Here is an 18,644-nt window from a genome sequence, read left to right on the forward strand (position 1 = left end):
GTTGCCCGTTGCCCTTTACCCGTTATCCGTAAGGCGAGCACCCGGACATCTAAGGATAAGCCCCGGCCGTGCTTTTTGGCCCGTTAAAACAGAAAAGCAAAGCAGCCAGCATCAGCAAAGCAAAGCGAAGCAGAGCTGACTAAAGTAAAGTTGACTTGAGTGTAGTTCAAACATCACACCTAGCACAGACGATAGATCCACAAACACCACAGAGTACATGGCAGGGTCCAAACATGAACAGAGCGAGACAGCGGAAAGAAAGAAAAAAATAGATAGACACTCTGAGAGAGAGAGAGAGAGGCAAAAAGCTATTGCGGTAAACATTTCAAGGCGAGTTTTCGTTGTCTCATTTGTTTTGTGTGGAAAGTGATATGGGATATGAAGCTTGAAATACTTCTAGTCAGAGAAATACTTTCGATTGTCAAACCAAATTTTGTGACATGAGAAGCTAACTGAAACTGGGAATAAGTGAAACGATGCTTTATTAATAACTAAAATGAAAATAACAAAATCAATATAATACTGCCGCTTTTCAAGCAGATGAAACCCACAGCATAGACAGCCTAGGGAGCTGTTTTATAGATTTCCAACACTGAGAAAAATTAAAAAAATTGAATTGTTTTAAAAAATTGAATTGTTTAAATTGTTTAAATAATAATAAGCTCAAAATTTTAAACTGTTATAGACATATTTTCACATTTGTCAAAGCAAGAAATTTAAAGCTTTTTCTACTTTTAGCGATTGTGTGACATGAATTTTTTCTTACATATCAAATATATGTCGATTTTGAGATTCTTTTGTCCTTTAATCTAAGTTTGTTAAAGAACTTATGAATTTCGATTTTGGATATTGGATAGGAAATCTAAGGAAAATAAGTTTGTTATAAGGTGTAGCTATATAGGGTATAAGCGAGCTATAGGCAAAGTTTATTGTCTATAAGAAATCTCCCAGAGACAATATATCGCGATGGATTAGTCAACAGAATATTTGAAATTCGGTCATTCTATATTCTATTATAAGATAATGAAATTCCGAAATTTGAAAATCTTAATTACACTTAATATTTGTTTATTAAGATTTACGACTGCAAAACACATAACAAATAAAGGCAGATGCCATTACTAATCCAAAGATTCTCTCTAAATTCTGATTATGAGAAGATAAAGGAACTGAAAGAGTTGCTGAGAGCGCGTTACGAAAACGTGAAAACAAAATGTTAGACAAATTTATGATGATGGAAATTTAAGTGATTTTTAACGAGCGAGGGTGGCATAAAAGCCAGAAAGATTTAAAAAGATATATCTAAAATATATATATATTTATATGTATCTAGCTTAAGAGTTAAAAAGCATCTTCCACAACATTTGCAATTGCAGTTACTTGACGTCTAATAAAAGCCAAAAGTGTCTGCTTAAATAAATACAAATATATTCCACGATGTAATGCGCACAGTGGACAAGAGTCAAAGAAAAAAAACAATTTGATAACTAAATCAATCGATTGAACGATTGAATATAAATCAATTTAAAACGAGGCAAAATATTCAGAATTTCACAATATCTAAAACTGTAGACGATAGCGCCTTAATCAATTTGCCAAGCTTTGTCAAAAGCAATTCAATCTTAAAAGCAGCGTAAACAAAGCTGTGGAAAATGTGCCTTTGTCAATTTGCCACGCCTCAGTGGCACACATTTCTAAATGTATACTATTAAATAGTAGCGTTAGTACGAGGCTATGGAGGAGTCTATATGTATTTTAAATTTTAAGGTCATTGCAAATATGAAAAGTTGACTTTAAGTTGCCCTTTATGTATATACCTAAAAGAACTCGATAAAAATCAAATCAGTTATATCATATAGTTGCGAACCACTGTGCGCTGGCCATAAGGGGTTGCAGTCAGGTGCAGCTGCTGCTGGAGAGACTGAGGTTGAAAGGTAGTCACGGCCCACCCCAAAGAGCAGAAAACATTTATGAATTTATGTTGAGTGCGCGCACACACAGACATACGGACACACTTACAAACATACATACACTCACACAGACCCACACGCAGCCGGCAAAGTTAACAAAAGGCCCATTTAGCTCGGTCGCTGCCAAATTGCTATGCCTGCACCGTCGCACCACCAGATGCGTTCCCCTTCCAGGGCCAAGCGCCAAGCGCCAAGCGCCACCTGTGCGTCCAACTGTGAAATTTATTGATTCGTGCAAATAGGCTCTATCGAGAACGTCGACTAACTAGCTATAATTAGAGAGCTCTCAGTCGCCATATATCCCACACAGAAACTCGAATCAATACTCAAATGATCAAATAGCGCACACTCTGTAGAATTTTTACTCTTTAACTATTTTGTAGAAATATATAAAATTCATAGAAAATTGTAATGCAAACAAGAATTAATCACAAATTATTCTCTATTATTGCGTTTGTTTATTGTTTGTATCATAGTTTTGCAACAATAAGAGTTTTATTCTGCATCCAAATGTATATATATTTATATATTTGATCGATTTAGCTTTGTTGTCTTTCGTTGTCAAAAAAAGATAGAAATTTTTGCATTATTTTATTGATTATGTTTAAAAGGGAAAAGGAAACGAAAATTCTCTTGTTTAAAACACCCGCAACTAGAATTGCTGGTTTATATTTTATATAATATATATAAATTATATAAAATTATGTAAACTATATAATTTTATATATATATATAAACTATATAATTTTATATCTTTCGAATTAAATTTGGATCGAAATTTATCATTTCTAAAATTCTACATCGCAAGATAGATTCAAGGAAAAAGTAGCTTAGCCTTCCCTTTGAAGAAATAAGTTTAATATCGTATACTATATATCTGAATCTTGGGTTTAAGAAGATTTATTTGTTTGAAGAAAGCTTCAATATCTTCATTTTCTAATTTTCTTATGTTTACATTTTAATTTCGCATTTCATCCAGCTTCACTCTCTTGGGTCTTAAACTGATTAGGGATCCTTTTTAGTCGGGCTGTATATTGTTTATTCATTGAGTTGATAACTGAAAGACTTTATAGGCAACTCAATTTTTGTTGAAAAAACCACAGCACATATTTGGGATCGTTAAACTCACAGTATTATATTGTTATAAACTCACAGCCCAATATTCTTTAGGGACTAATATATGTAAATATAAAACTAAATTCTGTTGAATAGTGTAATCGTAAAAAATTTGTAGCTGCACGGGAACAGCACGTGATTTCATTTATTATTATTAGTTAAAAACGTACACTTGGATCTTAAGTAAAAATGTAATCAGTCAGCTAGTTTAGCAAAACCTTTCCACTTATTCCACAAAATGCTGCAAGCAGCACGTTAATGTTCTTCAAAGCGTATATATTTACATATTTTATGTAGTCAACGCAATATATGTATATCTAAATTACAACTTCTACAAAAAAGCCTGGCTGGCTTCTTGCATGCGCTTGAGTGACATGCACATTTTCATTGAATTATTAATTATGTAATGCGAAACCAATCGTCTGCAATTTGCATATGCAATGAGTTCCTATCCCACACACACACACACACAGGTACATGGGGCTATTTGTCAGCACACGTTCCACATTATATAGCCCACTTAACCGCTAGCGCTTCTCTGACTCAAACCAACGACCGACTATTAAAGCAAATTATTCAGATTCGCATTAAAGATTCGCAATGCTGTGGGTGTATTGCCTATGTAAATGGTTTTTAGAGGTAAATAAAGGTAATGAGCGGACTACAAATTTATATTTTTATTTTAAATTTTTCTTTCTCACTGTAGATTTTAATAAGTTTCATTTATTATAATGGAAATATATTTTATGCCAATTAAAGGCTGAAAGCATATAAAATACTTGTAATAAAAAGTTGAGTTGACTTCAAAAATCTTCTGAAAACCATTTTAAGATTTAACTAATTGGCCCCACTTTGAGTGTTACGTCATAGTCGAAAACTGATTATAGCTAGTAGTAAAATCTATAATTACACTTATATTTATGGCGAGTGTTTCAGTAAGTTACCCATTAAAAAAAGCAAAAACTTGACTGCCAAATTTCTTGAGGTAACCTTTTGGTTTATTACTTTGGCGGGATGCTTATGCGTTTTGCTTGGCTTCGCAGCTTGGGATTTTTTGAGCTGCGCAGCAGGAGGCAAAAACCACCACTAACTACGCCCCCCACTTTCTTACACAACTCTTAGTTTGGACTTGGGACACGGCTGGCTCCAACTTGACTTGAAAATATAAAAATCTTTTATTTTAATTTGTTGTTTGGTTTTTGTTCCTTGTTAAACGCAGCCAAAACTTGCTGCAACAGCAGAAAAAGGCAGTATATATATAATATATATATATATATATATATACTATATATATATGTGTGGAGAATATAAAAATGGCCCTAGGCAAAAGCAATAACAAAATATTATTATCAGAATCATTCATCATGTGGCTGCAGGCCATAAATTCTCCGTCTAGCTGCGAAATGCAACAACAACATTAGCCACATATAAAAATAACAACGGCAGCTAACTGTTAATAAATCGCAGCTGCAGATAGCAGCGACCAGCTGCCGGCGCCACAGACAGCCCCACGTTTCACCCTCTCTTGCTGCCCTTACTGCCTTCCCCCACCAACCCGTTCCATGTCCCATTGCCCATCCAAAACCCAGAACAACTCCTTTTCCCATTGCCAATCCCTTGCCACACATACAACTTCCTTCGAAAAGTTTGGCTTAGCAACTTTCTAGGGACGTGTTTGAGGCCCAAGCACCGCCCCTATAGAAAAGCCCACTTAGTGCCAAGCACTACCATTTATCAGGTCTCATATTACGATATTACAAAATATTCTTAGACTATCATAAGACCATATATAGATGTATTTTTTTAAAGTTATTGGCATGCTTAAAAATTCAATTTTTTAGAAGAAGTTTTTCAAAGCGTTATATATTTTTAGACTAGGTTATTGAGGAAAAATGTGAAGATTAGGAAATAATATAACATTGTTTATCTTAAGGTTCAATCAATGTCGTCTATTCCTGTACATATTTTTCTAATTTATAAGACTAGGAGAGTTTAGCAATTGAGATATTTGGAAATACTGGTTTACGATGTTCTTTAAATTCAACGATAACAAAATTTATTAATTTATAAGCTGTACATGTCAATATACAAATATGAGCGCAAAAAGTTGCCCAATTTATTCAGGAGCCATTCCCAAACAGATAAAGGCTGTCTGCGAGTTGCTCTGTCATACAAATGAACAAAGACTGCGAAAAGCATTCCAAATAAACTTAAGAAACTTAGAATGTCTTGTAAGCAACCGCATCGTCTTGGCCTGCCCGGCGGATAGTATTGTATAGCTTCCGGATGAGGTTGTTTTTCTTTGGATATGGTACAGAGCTCCAATTCACCTGTTAGTTGCAGGTGCAAGTACGAATTGTCGTTGTGTGGGCTTCTGTTCTCAAGCATCATCATCCAAAGTGACTCTAAATGTGTGGGCAATTCATTCACATCATCCCATGCATAACGACGGCCGGTTAACGGCTCACTGCCAAAGTTGGCAAACATCACTAACGGGCGCTCGTATTTAACGTGGAATATTCGAAGTACCATCACCTCCTTTATCTTTGTGTCGACGATAGAATTAATATAATTACAGAACTCATCATTTAGCACAACTTCGTTTTCAGCAGGCAGAAAAGTATCCGTTTGAGTTTCTTGAATCTATTAGAAAAAGTATCGAAAATCAACTGTTTCTTAGTAATATTTATGGGATATAAAATCACTTTTTGTGTTCAAGATTAGAAATACTTTATAAAGTTAAATTCAATTAATTAATTTCAAATTATTAATTAATTTCGATTAAATTAATTTCAAAAGATAATTATGAAAAAAAATTTGATTCTCTTTGAAAAATATCAGCACATCGCATTTGATTATCGATATATCTATCATCTAATCACCCGATTGTATTTTCTCTTTAATACCTTTTGAATCGTGCCTTGAGTATGACGCTTGTGCCTCATTTTAATCACATTTATCTGTACAGTTTGACTCATTCCACGGCGAGCTCCTTGTACTTCATACACCAGACATTTGTGTTTTTCTTTCTTCTGCTCGTGTGTCTTAATCTTTGAACTTTGCTTTTCATTTTCCAAATTTTGCAAAATTTTCAAACAATGTCTTTTCTGTATTATCTGTTGTAAGGAAGATTTCCTGGCAGGAAGTTTAGCCTTTAACTTATCATGCAGTAACTGTTGAATTTGTGAGTGCTCCATGAGAGGCTTTATCTGAAAAATAGTAACAAATATTTACCATTACCATATTTGTTAAATTTATATACTACCTCTTCCATTGCGGCGTTCATAAAATAATATATATAAATATAATGATACAATTCTTTATGCTCAACGATTTACTATGACTGATTTGTGTAACTTTGCATACATAAATAGTTTTGAGAGCCTTCACTAAGATAGTTTGATTCATACAATGTCGGGGAGCAGAGCTGATTCTGAATCATCCCCAGTAGGCTTTTCAGACTTCATTTTACTCTCCATTACTTAATCATGCTTAGAACGCAGCGAGTCACAGTTTTTGTTGTCTCCTCTCTATGCCTACTACTAGTGCACGCTGAGTTCCCCACACAACTAGTGTTGCCATCTCTTCAGGGCTTGGACAAGCCAGATTAACTAGCCGAAAAATGCTCAAAAAAAGCTAAATTGCAATGAATTTAAGAGGATTTATTTTATTATACATCAAGTAATATTATAAAATTGCCACGCTCAATACAAGTTTGTTCTGTTTTATAATTCTGGTTTGTATGCATTTTAGGTAGTTTCAGGGAGTATTACAACAAAACATAAATATAAGTGAATTAGGCCAAAACACAAATTTATGTGTAAGATTAAATTTAAATTGTCAAAAAGTAACGTCTTTTGACAAAACAATATTCATTTGACTAACAACGCGTTTAACCTCTGTTTATTGGTCTAATAATGAAAAATGTTGCCAGTGACAAAAAACCCTAAATGGCTACCATTTCCGAATAGTAGCTAACTTTAGGCCAACCTAATTTTACTTCCTATTTCACATAGTGAATGGTTTATAGATATTTTACACTTCTTCAATTTTGAAAACTGAACTACATGGTTCCCTGACACGCATTGTTAACTAATTCTTAAATTATGGATCTCACATTCAGTGTACGTTAAGAGATCGCAAACTTTAAATATTTTGAACTACCTTGCTTGTGATGGGGAGTTATTACTTGAGGTGATGAAGTTACGTGGATTTTTTAAAGCTATCGATTAGAAATTATGCAAGTTACAGATTTTGTTAGTTGTTGAAAATGATACAAAGTCAATACAGAGTTAATATAGCTAGAATGCCCGGCAGCCGCTAAATAAAAAAGCCAAAATAGCTAAATTGGCTGAACACTGTCAACAACGACAATTAAGCGACACTCTCGCTGTCAAACGGCTTTTCTTGCACGAATTTCACAACACTAGAAGAGCACAATATGCAGTTATCAGTGGCTAGTCCTTTTGCTCTACTTTATTTCATTCTTTTTTCATTACGTAATGATACTTAGCAGTTCTTCAAACTAAAGTTATATATATAAATATATATATATATTTATATATACACTGACGAGCAAAACTGTAACACATGTTCAATGTTCTCACTTCAACGGTCTGTATTATCTTTTCTACTTTATGCATGATTATGATTATAGTTTTATTTTGTTAGTGAAATATTTGTCTCTTTTATCTATAAATTTGAAGACATTTGATTAGCGATAAGAGAAATACAATGGCAAAGAGTAAAAAAAGTCAAATGTTACAGTTTTGCACTCACAGAGCAAAACCTATTTACTTTTGTTTCAAAGCTTTTTTTACCATTAAAACTTATTTGTTTTTGTTTAAATCGATAAGCCTTGATCATTTTAAGTCAATTTGCAAAATAATTATGATGGCTGATGAAAAGAAAAATGAAATAATCGAATTATTGATAGGGGGCGAATCCGTTAGGAAAGTGGCTAATAAATTTGGTGTTAGCCACATGACTGTGCAGTGTTAAAAACAAAAACAGTTCAGAAAACATTAAAATCAATAAAGGAGGCCGACCGCGACTTTTAAGCCAACGTGACACGCGCCACTTGGCTAACTTAGTTATAGACAATCGCGACTTTACGCCAATAAAAGCGGCTAATATGTTAAATTTAAATGCCAGTGAGTGGACAGCCCGTCGCAGTCTCGGCCGATTGGGGCTTAAGGCCAATGAAAGAAAAAAAAAACCATTTCTAGCTAACAGGCACATTAGTTTGCGTTAGAAACTGTGCTATAATGCATGAAAATTGGGGTCTAGCTGATTGGGATGCCGTAAGTTACAAATAAAAAGCTTAAACAATGCTAAAAAAAATTTTTCAAGGTTATTTGGTCAGACGAAACTAAAATTAATCGTTTTAAGTCAGACGGACGATCGTGGTATTGGACTAGGAATCCCACAGTCCAATCGGCAAATACAGTACGGTGCACGGTGGCGGGTCCATAATGGTTTGGGGCTGTATTTGTAAAAATGGAGTTGGGCCCTTAGTGTTAATCGATGGGATAATACGTAAGGAGCAATACCTAAAAATTCTGCAAGAAAATTTGGGAGGAGTCATTGGCAACATGGGTCTGGCTGTTGAAAATTGCATATTTCTGCAAGACAATGACCTAAAGCACACATCCCATTTGACGAAAAATTGGTTATTGAACCAAAAGTTTCAAACTATGAAGTGGCCACCGCAATCTCCAGACATGAATCCCATAGAAAATGTATGGAGCCATCTGAAATCGCAGCTTGCGAAATATGCGGCCCCTCCAAATGGCAGGATGGAGTTATGAGAGAGAACGAAGGACGTTTGGTACTCGATTCCACCTGAAATGGTGCGACGCTACACGCAAAGTATGCCAAACCGTATAAACAACCTCAAAAAATCAAAAGGGCTGTGGACCCGTTATTAAAAAAAATTTAATAAAAATATTTGTATAAAAATATTTGCAGTGCAAAACTGTAACATTTGACTTTTTTTACTCTTTGCTATTGTATTTCTCTTATCGCTAACCAAATGTCTTCAAATTTATAAATAAAAGAGCCAAATATTTCACTAACAAAACAAGACTATGATCATGATCATGCATAAAGTAGAAAAAATAATACAGACCGTTGAAGTAAGAACATTGAACATGTGTTACAGTTTTGCTCGTCAGTGTACATGCAGCCGTATATCTCGTAATTTGCATTGATTAATTATCTTTTCTTTTTTAATTCAAGTCTATGCATTCATCATGTCTGTCATATGAAAAATCTATCTTAATGAAGTTAAATTTTATTCACATTTCCGTTTCGTAATACTCGCTTTCTATATATATATATATGTATATATCATAAATCATGCATCATTCATCTTCATCCGTTCACATTGTCATTTGCTTTGCTCTTAATGTCTCTATCCTACTGCTTCTCTCTCTTTCCGTTTCGCTCGTTTTCTCTTCGTTGCTTGTTTAATAAATAATTGTTCATCGTTTAATGCGTTTAGTATATAAACATGCACAACTTACGAGCATATCGCATATACGCTTGCCATTTCCCGATTTCCGACAATTTTGCCCACTTTAGAACCAAAGCACGGCACGTCGGATGTTTATGCACTTAAAAAAATTTGATCTATTCTAATATTTACATGTCTCACTAAACATTATTAATAATTAATATTAATATTTATGCTCGAGTTTTAAATATATTATTTCAAATATTTACATTAAACATTTTTTATTTTACACTTTACATTTTAAATTTTACAGTTTACATTTCACATTTAACATTTTACATTTTCTCTAATAAATTGTTGCCCCTGTTTGTGTTGTGCTTAAAGCCAAATCTAGTCCGTCGTTAAATACTTATTAAATAACATATTTTCTCCCAGTGTATACATACATATCTATATGCCTGCCAGGTGACCACACGCTGTTTTCGAACTGACCTGCCATCACCGCCGTACCTAGCCCCGCCCCATACACACTTCTGGCTCTGCTCTGGCCACGTGTCCGTCCATCTCTAACGGTGAATTTGCAACCACATAGCCAAGCTGCCTGCTGCCTTGTGCCTTGTGCCTGGCTGACCACATCATCAAATGCGAAATGCAAAAGCGACGTAATTGCCACTGCACCACAACCTAACCCTCCCTCCCTCTCCCCCCTCACTAGCTCCCTCTGTCTGTCTCTCTCTCTCTCTATCTGTCTGTCGTTCTCTCTCAAAGCCGAAACCAATAAACCTGCATACGTCGATTAGTTGCACATGAATGCAATAGCATGGCCGCTAAGGTGGAGAACAGAGAAGAATATGCTTGAGAGAAGGGAGAGAACTTGCAGTTGGAGGCTTAGGGCAAGGCGCAGACAGCCGCAGACGAGCACACTTAAGCCACGTCTTAGCTTGCGTCTAGGCCCTTTTATAGCCAAGCCATTCACATTCATTTAAATTTGTTCGACGATTCTTTTAAAGTAAAATTAAATTAGCCATCTGTTAACTGAATTAAGTGCTATATATGTATATAAATAAATATATATATATATATAAGTAACAATTACATAAAGAAAATTTTCCAAACTTCCTATTAATAAAAAATATTTGCAATTTTTCACACTTCCTAATAATAAAAATATTCGCAATTTTTCACACTCCTCTTGTATAACACCTTTAAGGAGTTTTCATTTCTTGTTAGCATAAACGATTCAATATTGTTCTTATTGTTTATTAATACACGAATATTTTATGCCATGACAAACTATTATTTCTATTGATCGCAGTATAAAAGCATTTGCATATGTTTAGTAATTTGTATTTGGTCCGTTGAGCTTATAAAAAATAAGAAAGATAAAAGATAAAGATAAAAGACAATATGTTGGATGATGAATACAAAATAAAGTTATTCCAACCGGGTTGTCCCTCTGACCAGTGTATAGGACTGCATTTGCTATTATTATTATTGCTAGTCGACTAAAGCTCTTCACCTTTTATGAACTTTAGCTGCGCACTGTACTCAGTGTTCCTGCCCCAATGTTGCACTTTTTCCTGCGAAATACATTTTCATTTGACTCTTTTCCAAGCACCTTTGTTGGTTGCCTGCGTCGTCCATTGCATTTTCACAGAAGATGCGTTTTCTCTGAGATTCTTTTGCTATCGCACTATACAATACACTGGTAATCAGTAATATATGGTATAATAATAATAATATTTAGATGAACTTTTAATAATAATAATAATGAGAATTATCATAGCAGTAAAAAAATATATTTAAATAATACGCTTATGATATGCATTTAATTCAAATCTGCTCACGGCACACAAGTTTCCCTAAGACAAGCCGTAGCTTAAAGTGCGGCGAATTGGCCATATAGTTCAAACTCTTCATGCATATATGCATATATACTTCTATATACATATATATATATAGTATATACATATATGTTATATATATATAGTATATATATTTACATATACATATGTCGCTAGTTGGCCACCTGACGCCGCATTTGCTGACCGCTAACTGTGGATCTGCGGCTCTTTACTGAGTCACAGACCGCAACGAAACGTCGCCTGGCAACAGATTGCAACTTTTGCGTAACCTAAGCGGCGCTTGAACCTCTCTCTAAACACATAGTCCCCTTACCCTTTCTCTTTGTCTCTCTCTATCTCGCTCTAATTATTACGGTCGTTTTCCGCAAATGCCTGGTTCATTTGCCAGTTTGTCGTAGATGTTGGAGCCGCCTTCACCGAATTCTACGGGCCGGCGGCCATGAATTTTGCATTTCAGTGTGTGCGAAGTATTTTTAGCAGTGTGTGTTTGGACAGGCCTATGATTCATCAAAAAGAGCGGCGACAGCTGACAGGGCTCCGACAGAGCTACGTCGGAGCTGACACCAACCGCAACGCATATAAATGAGATTAGCAAAACTATGTAAAGACAATAGCAACAGAGCGGTCGAATGAATCTCCCTTGAAAAGCCGCGCTTCCATGCGTCAGGGGAAACACCTGAGGTGCTCGGCGAATTTCCGATGCTCATCTACTACAAGCCGAAGCAGTTGACAAAGAATACACACTAGAATGGAAGGTGGCTGGCACCCACAATAATAAAAAAACCGACACTTAAATGCGCTGCTCTAAACTTTAGTTCTGTTTATTAGGTGGATGAAAACATATACATACATATATGTGTGTACACACAAAAATTCATAAATACATATACATATACACATACAAATTTTTTTTGCATTCAATGCATTCAAAATTGCGCAGCAACAAATTTAATCCCGTTACCCAGAAAAAAGCTTACGTGCCATAATGCAGACAGATGCTTACGCTACGTAAATGCAAAGTACAACGTAAACAGAGAGTGACAGAGAGAGAGAGAGGGCAATTTGCTGTAGTTTTAAGTAAACAAGCCCATTTATCAATACATTCTGCTTGTGTGTTATTGTGTGTATATATGTGCATGTGCGTGTGTATTTTAGTGTCATTAAAAACACTGTGTTCTATAGCCAAACATCATTTTAATATGTGTACAAATTAATTGCAAATTTGCGTGCGTGTTCAAAGCGTAATACGAAAAAATAAGGAAGAAAAAATACATTTAACAAAGGAGACCTTTGCATACCCTTTAAAATACGACAAAGCATCACCAAAAACTAAAATGAAACATTTAATATAAAAATTACGTTCAATATTATTAAAGAGCATAGAAAAGTGTGACACAGTTTCGTGCCGAGTTCAAATAGATTTCCGGAATCAAGAAACAACCTTCAATGCCAAGTACATACAAACTAACATACACAAGCACACACACACCAATCGTTATCTATTGACATTGAACTTTGTATACACTTACTCAAGGCTCTGCTGGTTCGATTGAACTGATATCAGGTTCAAATGAGCAAAAATAAAATAAAAAGCTTACAGAAAATCATGTGATAAGCCCAAGATACAAATGTCAGTAAAAACAAATCTCAAAACAGATTTACGTAAATATACTTTAAACAGAAAAGTCACAAAGTTGTATTCATACTACCTAGATTGTTTTATATCACAGTACGCTAATATATAAAACAGTTGTATTTTAGACAACTATCTTAAAAGACTGTGAGATAATTAATTTGAACAATATTTTTATGGGGTTGTAAAAAAGCAGCTGCTCTTTACTGGTTCCGTTAAGAGTTGTATGGCAACCCTAACAGAAAAACTTTAAATTCATTTTTAATGGAATAACAGCCAGTTATTTGACAAGCAGTAGTCTTCAAGTAAAATCGAGATGACGTTGATGTCAGCAAAACGTCGCCCAAAGTGCGCAAAACTGATGTCAAACAGCTGTTTCTTTTGCATGTACTTTTGTACATATGTATGTCTCTTATATATTATGTATATAGACTTCATGTCAAACAAAATAGAAAATATATTATTTATATTAATATATTTTAATTGTATTTTGTAGAATAATTTTGACATTTATATTTTTCCGCGGCAAATATTTCAGTTAGCAACATTTGCAAAATGACTTCAAATATTCGCTTATATATATATATATATATATATATATATATATATATATATATATATATATATATATATATATATATATATATATATATATATATATATATATATATATATATATATATACGTATGCAATACAAGTATGTCCCCTATACCTATGTAGTTGTGATAGTACTTTACAACAAATTACTTTAGTACAAATTTGATTAGTCTGACGCTGAATTCGCGCTACGAGAAGATCGCTTAATTCAATCAGTCATGCGGAACAAATACTATGTATGATGTACTTTATATGTAAATAATATATTTATAAATATATACCTACAGTACACACTATGTACATGTATATATATTGTATTATATATACATTATATAAAAAATATATCAATACATTTTGGCTACTTGCCGCTTATTTCACTGCCAAAATTATGACAAAAATGATGAGACCCTTTCTAAAAAAGAATATTAAAATAAAAGCCAAAGCAGTACATACTATGTACATGTATACTTAGATATTCGTACGTACATATGTATGTATGTATGTCAGTATGTGTGACATAACGCCAAACGTCTGACACAGTCACGCCCGCAACATCGACGTCGCCGATGCCCCCTTTTTGCTACACACATTGTCGCTTTTTCATTTGAAGATGACGCGCAGCGGTCGTTGCGCTACTAGACGTTCTGACTAGCCCGAGCGGCTTGTTTGCGGGTGTTATAGGTGATGGAGGGGAGAGGAGAGAGCGCGTAAAGTGATAACAATAAAGGTGCGGGGCTACATTGAACAATCTGCGACAGCACAACGAAGCAGAAGCCGAAAGAAGAGAGAATTTCAATCGCAGCTGGTTGATAACGTCGTCATCGTTGCCAGAGTTACGCGGGCCAATTTTAATTTATGCACAACACGTATATATATATATATATATATATATATATATAATGCACACACATGTATATATAAGTTTGTATTTATGTACATATATATAAACTTATAACAAACGCAACTCGTTCGCTCGCACGCTCGCTCTCTCATTTAATATCAACATCTTTTATTCACTTTTGCGCTTTGCACATTTCGACTTTGTTGTTTTTGTTATTTATTTGAGCGCTCACTTATGTAAACTTCTCTCAATTTTTGCTCTCAATGACTCGTTACAGAAGCAGCAGCAGCAGCAGCAGCAACGACAACGAGAGTCTGTTGGGAGCGTGGTGGGCGATCTGCAGTTTGGTTACGTTACTCAGCTTTGCGTCAGTAAGCTTTCGACAGTTGACAACGCGAGACGTGTTAACGCGTACGGCAGTTGATAACCGACGGCAACGCGTCGCGTCTGTCGGCGCAGTCGACGTAAATGCTAAAAAAATTTAGAAATAAAGTAAAAAAAAGACGCATCGTAAAAAAAAACATACAGAAGCTAAAATGCAACGCACTAATATTGAGTTCGAGCGTCAACGTCATCTGGCCAATTGGCTTGTGAAGAGCAGTCCGCACATGGCAGCTGCTGCAGCAGCGGGCGCAGCACCACCCACGGCAGGAGTTGCCACTGGAGCTGCTGCAGCGGTTGGCGCAGCTGTTGCTGGCGGAGGAAGTGTGGCAGCTGCAGTACAAGGGGCGCCCAGCAACAGCGCTACTGTCGCTTGTAACGGTAAGTGCTGCAACGGGGGAAGGTTTTTTTCGGTGTGGGCATTGAAAAGATTTACACATACATACATTCACGATGTACATCAGTGTGAGTAGTGCATACAATTGAAATGAATGCAAGCCAGGGCACGCGCTACAAGCAAAGAGCAAAAGAGAAGCGTACGTGATTGAGAGAATAAGAGAGGCTAAGTGAGCGAGCGTGAATGAGAGCAAGAGCAAGAGCAAGAGAGTTTATGTTTTTAGTAGATTTGTTTGATTACGCCTTGCTAGCTGTGGTTTTTGTTGTTGCGTTTACTGCTGGCTGCATTTGTGTCCTCTGTTGCTTCTGCTTGAATAGCGCGCGCGTCGTTCGCTTCGCGTAATTTCAGAAAACGTGACGACAACGCAGCGCACGCCTCGACCGTTTCGTCCAATATCTCTCGCCCACCACTCTCGCCTGACTGACGAGCACTTGGCACAGTTGCTGTTGTTGCAATTGATATTTCACAAAAGATAAGCGCAATTGCAAAACGTTTTATTTTTTCTTCTGCTTTTGCTTCTGCTTCTTCCTCTTTCACTGTTATATTGTACAATAATTTCGCCGTGATTTTGCCTTGCTTGCAGTCTACAATCAGCTGCGCATGCATACATATATGTATTTATTTGTATATATGTGTATTCGTATATATGTGTATTTGTGTGTATTTATGAAGCATACAACAAAAAATTAAGTCAAATGTGCGCAATTAAAGTGAGTAATCGCTCCACCGACCTATAAACAACAAAAATAACAGCAGTTGCGAATCACCATCAGACAATGGGCGTCAATCGAACAATAACGAATCAAAATCAAGATATTAAACTTTAATTGAGCTTTTAAAATTATAGATAATCGAATCGTGAGTATATACATGTACACTTATGTGTGTATTTAGATATTTAGTTTGTTAAATGCAGTTGCTTCAAATAACTTCTTAATATTGTGTATCTCGTATTACCCGACATTGTGCGGTCCCTAATTCTAATCGAAGTTATTTTAAATCTATGCACTTTTTGTTTACTCTCGATTTTTAAGGTGAATGATCGATCAATTCAAGAAAATAAACATGAAATCAAATAATAAACACTTAATATGCAATATTTGTTTTTTTTTATGCATAAGATAAATAAATTAGCATATTTTGTACTGGGCTTACGCATAGACTGGTATATCGGGTTTTATTGTAGAAAGTTCGTTCATCGCGGCAGCAATGAATGGACTTGGATTTTGTTTATAAATGCTATCTGATATTCAATAAAAATTCAAATATGGCCCATTTAATTAGAATTACGTACCTAGAACATTAACAAAGATCTTTAAATATGTATAAAAAATTCTTTAATAGACCAGCTGACTTTATACGATTTTTATTATGTCGATTACTTCTAACTTATGTAAATTAATCACTTAATATTAATATTTTTCGATATCCCTTACTTTTTATTTCTATATATCATTAAGAAAAATTAAGTAAAACTATTCAACAACTAAACAGTAAACACACAATTTAATGATGTGTATGGTATATACATAACAATATAAAACTAATTTATGTATGTATATGTCCATTTATTTATATATATATAAACTATTTCAATTTGTTGCTATAGAAGATACTAATTATCAAAAAAATAAAAACAACAACAAGTGAATGAGTATTACGCTGCAGGTACCTCCCGACTTGAACCTTCCTACTTGTTTGTGAAGTTATTTAGCTCGATGTTAAATTAACGGCTGTCAAAAAATTTGTTGGTATTTCGCGTTCTTAACCACTGTGCCATTGCTTTGGGTAAAAAACTTCTGTGCTTGGCAACAGTTTAAAATTTCACTGCAAATGCATTTGAATGTGTGTTTGTGTGTGTGTGTTAGTTTGTTGTGTGGGATTTTCCCCAATGCAGGGCGGCGGCGGTGCATTAGTGAGCTAATAGTCATATATGTATATATAAATGAATATATATAAAATCACTAATGCACACGGCTGTGTGGTTGGCCTACCTAAGTTTAAAACTCATACCCTTGCCGAGAAGGTATACGAGATTCGTATACATTTTGTTAGTTGAAAGCATTACTTGTATTTTAGTTAAGTCATCACCATATTTATATATATAATATATATATACATTATAGTATATACCTGATGCTCGAGTAAATTTTCTTGTGAACGTTCTTAATTAAATTTCGAAATGATGTTGATTCTTCTTGGAATGAAGTACAAAATGAGTTGCTTAATGACATTCGCCTAGGGTATTTTATGTTCGACAGGCCTTTGCACATTTTTGCATTTCTGTTTATTTTATGTATTTATTGTTCTTGTTTTTGTATTTCAGGTGCCCCACCTGGTGTACATCACGGCCACAAGGCAGCGGCGTTCGCTGCTGCTGCAGCCGCCGCCGCCGCAATAGCTGCTGTCGAGGCGCGGAATCCGAAGTTGCGTCGCTTCAACTCCCACGACACCAGCTCCAATATGTTCTCTGTGGCAGATTTTGAAAATGCGCGACTGGCGCGTCGTAATGAGATTGAGTTGAAGCAGCGGCTGGCACGCAGGCAGCGCAATAGCGCTAATGGCAGCTACGGCTTAGCCAGCAGCAGCTCTAACAACAACAATATCAACAATACAGGTGTCTATATGGGCAGCACTAACGCGGGCTACAGTGGCTTCTGTGGTGGACTTAATGGAAGCGGCGACTACTCTACTGGCGACAGCAAGAACTCCAAGTGCAGCAGCAGTAGCGAGGTAAGGATTAAAATTGTAATTAGACCAAACCCTAAAACAAAATTTTGTAATCAAATATTTCTTTAGCAGGATCCGATGCCTGCTGAAGTGTTTTTGGAGCGGTATTCGTTGCCGCGAGTGGTGCGAATCTTATACAGCAGCAAGAGTTCCAATGAGACTCTTCAGTCTAGCTCATCCCATGGCTCCTCAACAGCTGCATCGAGTAACTCATCGACAGGCGTGAAGCAACAGTCACAATTGCAGTTGCAGTCCCATTCGCAGCAGCAGGTGAATGAGCCTGGCACCAATTCAACTTCTAGCGCCGGCAGCTGCCCACAGCCTGGCCACGATGAGCTCTTTCTTCTCTATAGGCTAGTGCGTCAGCGTATTATCTATCATGGCCACAATGCGAAGACGCAGCGCAAAAAGTGGGTGCTCATACCCCAGGAGTTTCCAGGTGAGTCAAGAGAAGCCTGTGCCTCTTTTCCTCTCCCTCTCCTTTGATGAGTTTATATGCGTGTCTAGAATATTTATTAGCGATTATTCGTGAAGGCAGACAGTAATTGACAAATTGAGAAAATACAAAGATCTAACGATACTTATAGACTTGGCTTTATATAATACATATGCAATCATATGCATTAACAGAAATTTATTTAACTAACTAATACTTA

General features: G+C 35.6%; 2 protein-coding genes across 3 annotated transcripts in view; one reads left to right on the plus strand and one right to left on the minus strand.

Annotated features, from left to right (window-relative positions):
- Positions 1-18,644, plus strand: part of LOC111594769 — a 54,047-nt gene that overhangs the window by 31,691 nt on the left and 3,712 nt on the right. The window contains exons 4-6 of one of the 2 annotated variants that reach the window (XM_023308218.2): positions 14,758-15,242; positions 17,585-17,991; positions 18,058-18,427. In XM_023308218.2, coding sequence (XP_023163986.2) covers positions 15,017-15,242; positions 17,585-17,991; positions 18,058-18,427 — 1,003 coding nt within the window. In that variant the 5' untranslated portion in view covers positions 14,758-15,016. The remainder of the gene's footprint in view (positions 1-14,757; positions 15,243-17,584; positions 17,992-18,057; positions 18,428-18,644) is intronic. The other variant, XM_023308219.2, reaches the window with a different exon arrangement.
- LOC111594771 lies at positions 5,119-6,441 on the minus strand. The gene is made up of 3 exons (XM_023308221.2): positions 6,352-6,441; positions 5,993-6,295; positions 5,119-5,729 (listed from the first exon to the last, which is right to left on the minus strand). Exons 1-3 carry the CDS (start codon positions 6,370-6,372, stop codon positions 5,151-5,153), a joined length of 903 nt encoding a protein of 300 aa, XP_023163989.2. The 5' UTR covers positions 6,373-6,441; the 3' UTR covers positions 5,119-5,150.

This window comes from Drosophila hydei, unplaced genomic scaffold (genome assembly GCF_003285905.1).
Source record: "Drosophila hydei strain 15085-1641.00,03,60 unplaced genomic scaffold, DhydRS2 tig00000149-arrow-pilon, whole genome shotgun sequence".
In the NCBI taxonomy this organism is placed as follows: Eukaryota; Metazoa; Arthropoda; class Insecta; order Diptera; family Drosophilidae; genus Drosophila; species Drosophila hydei.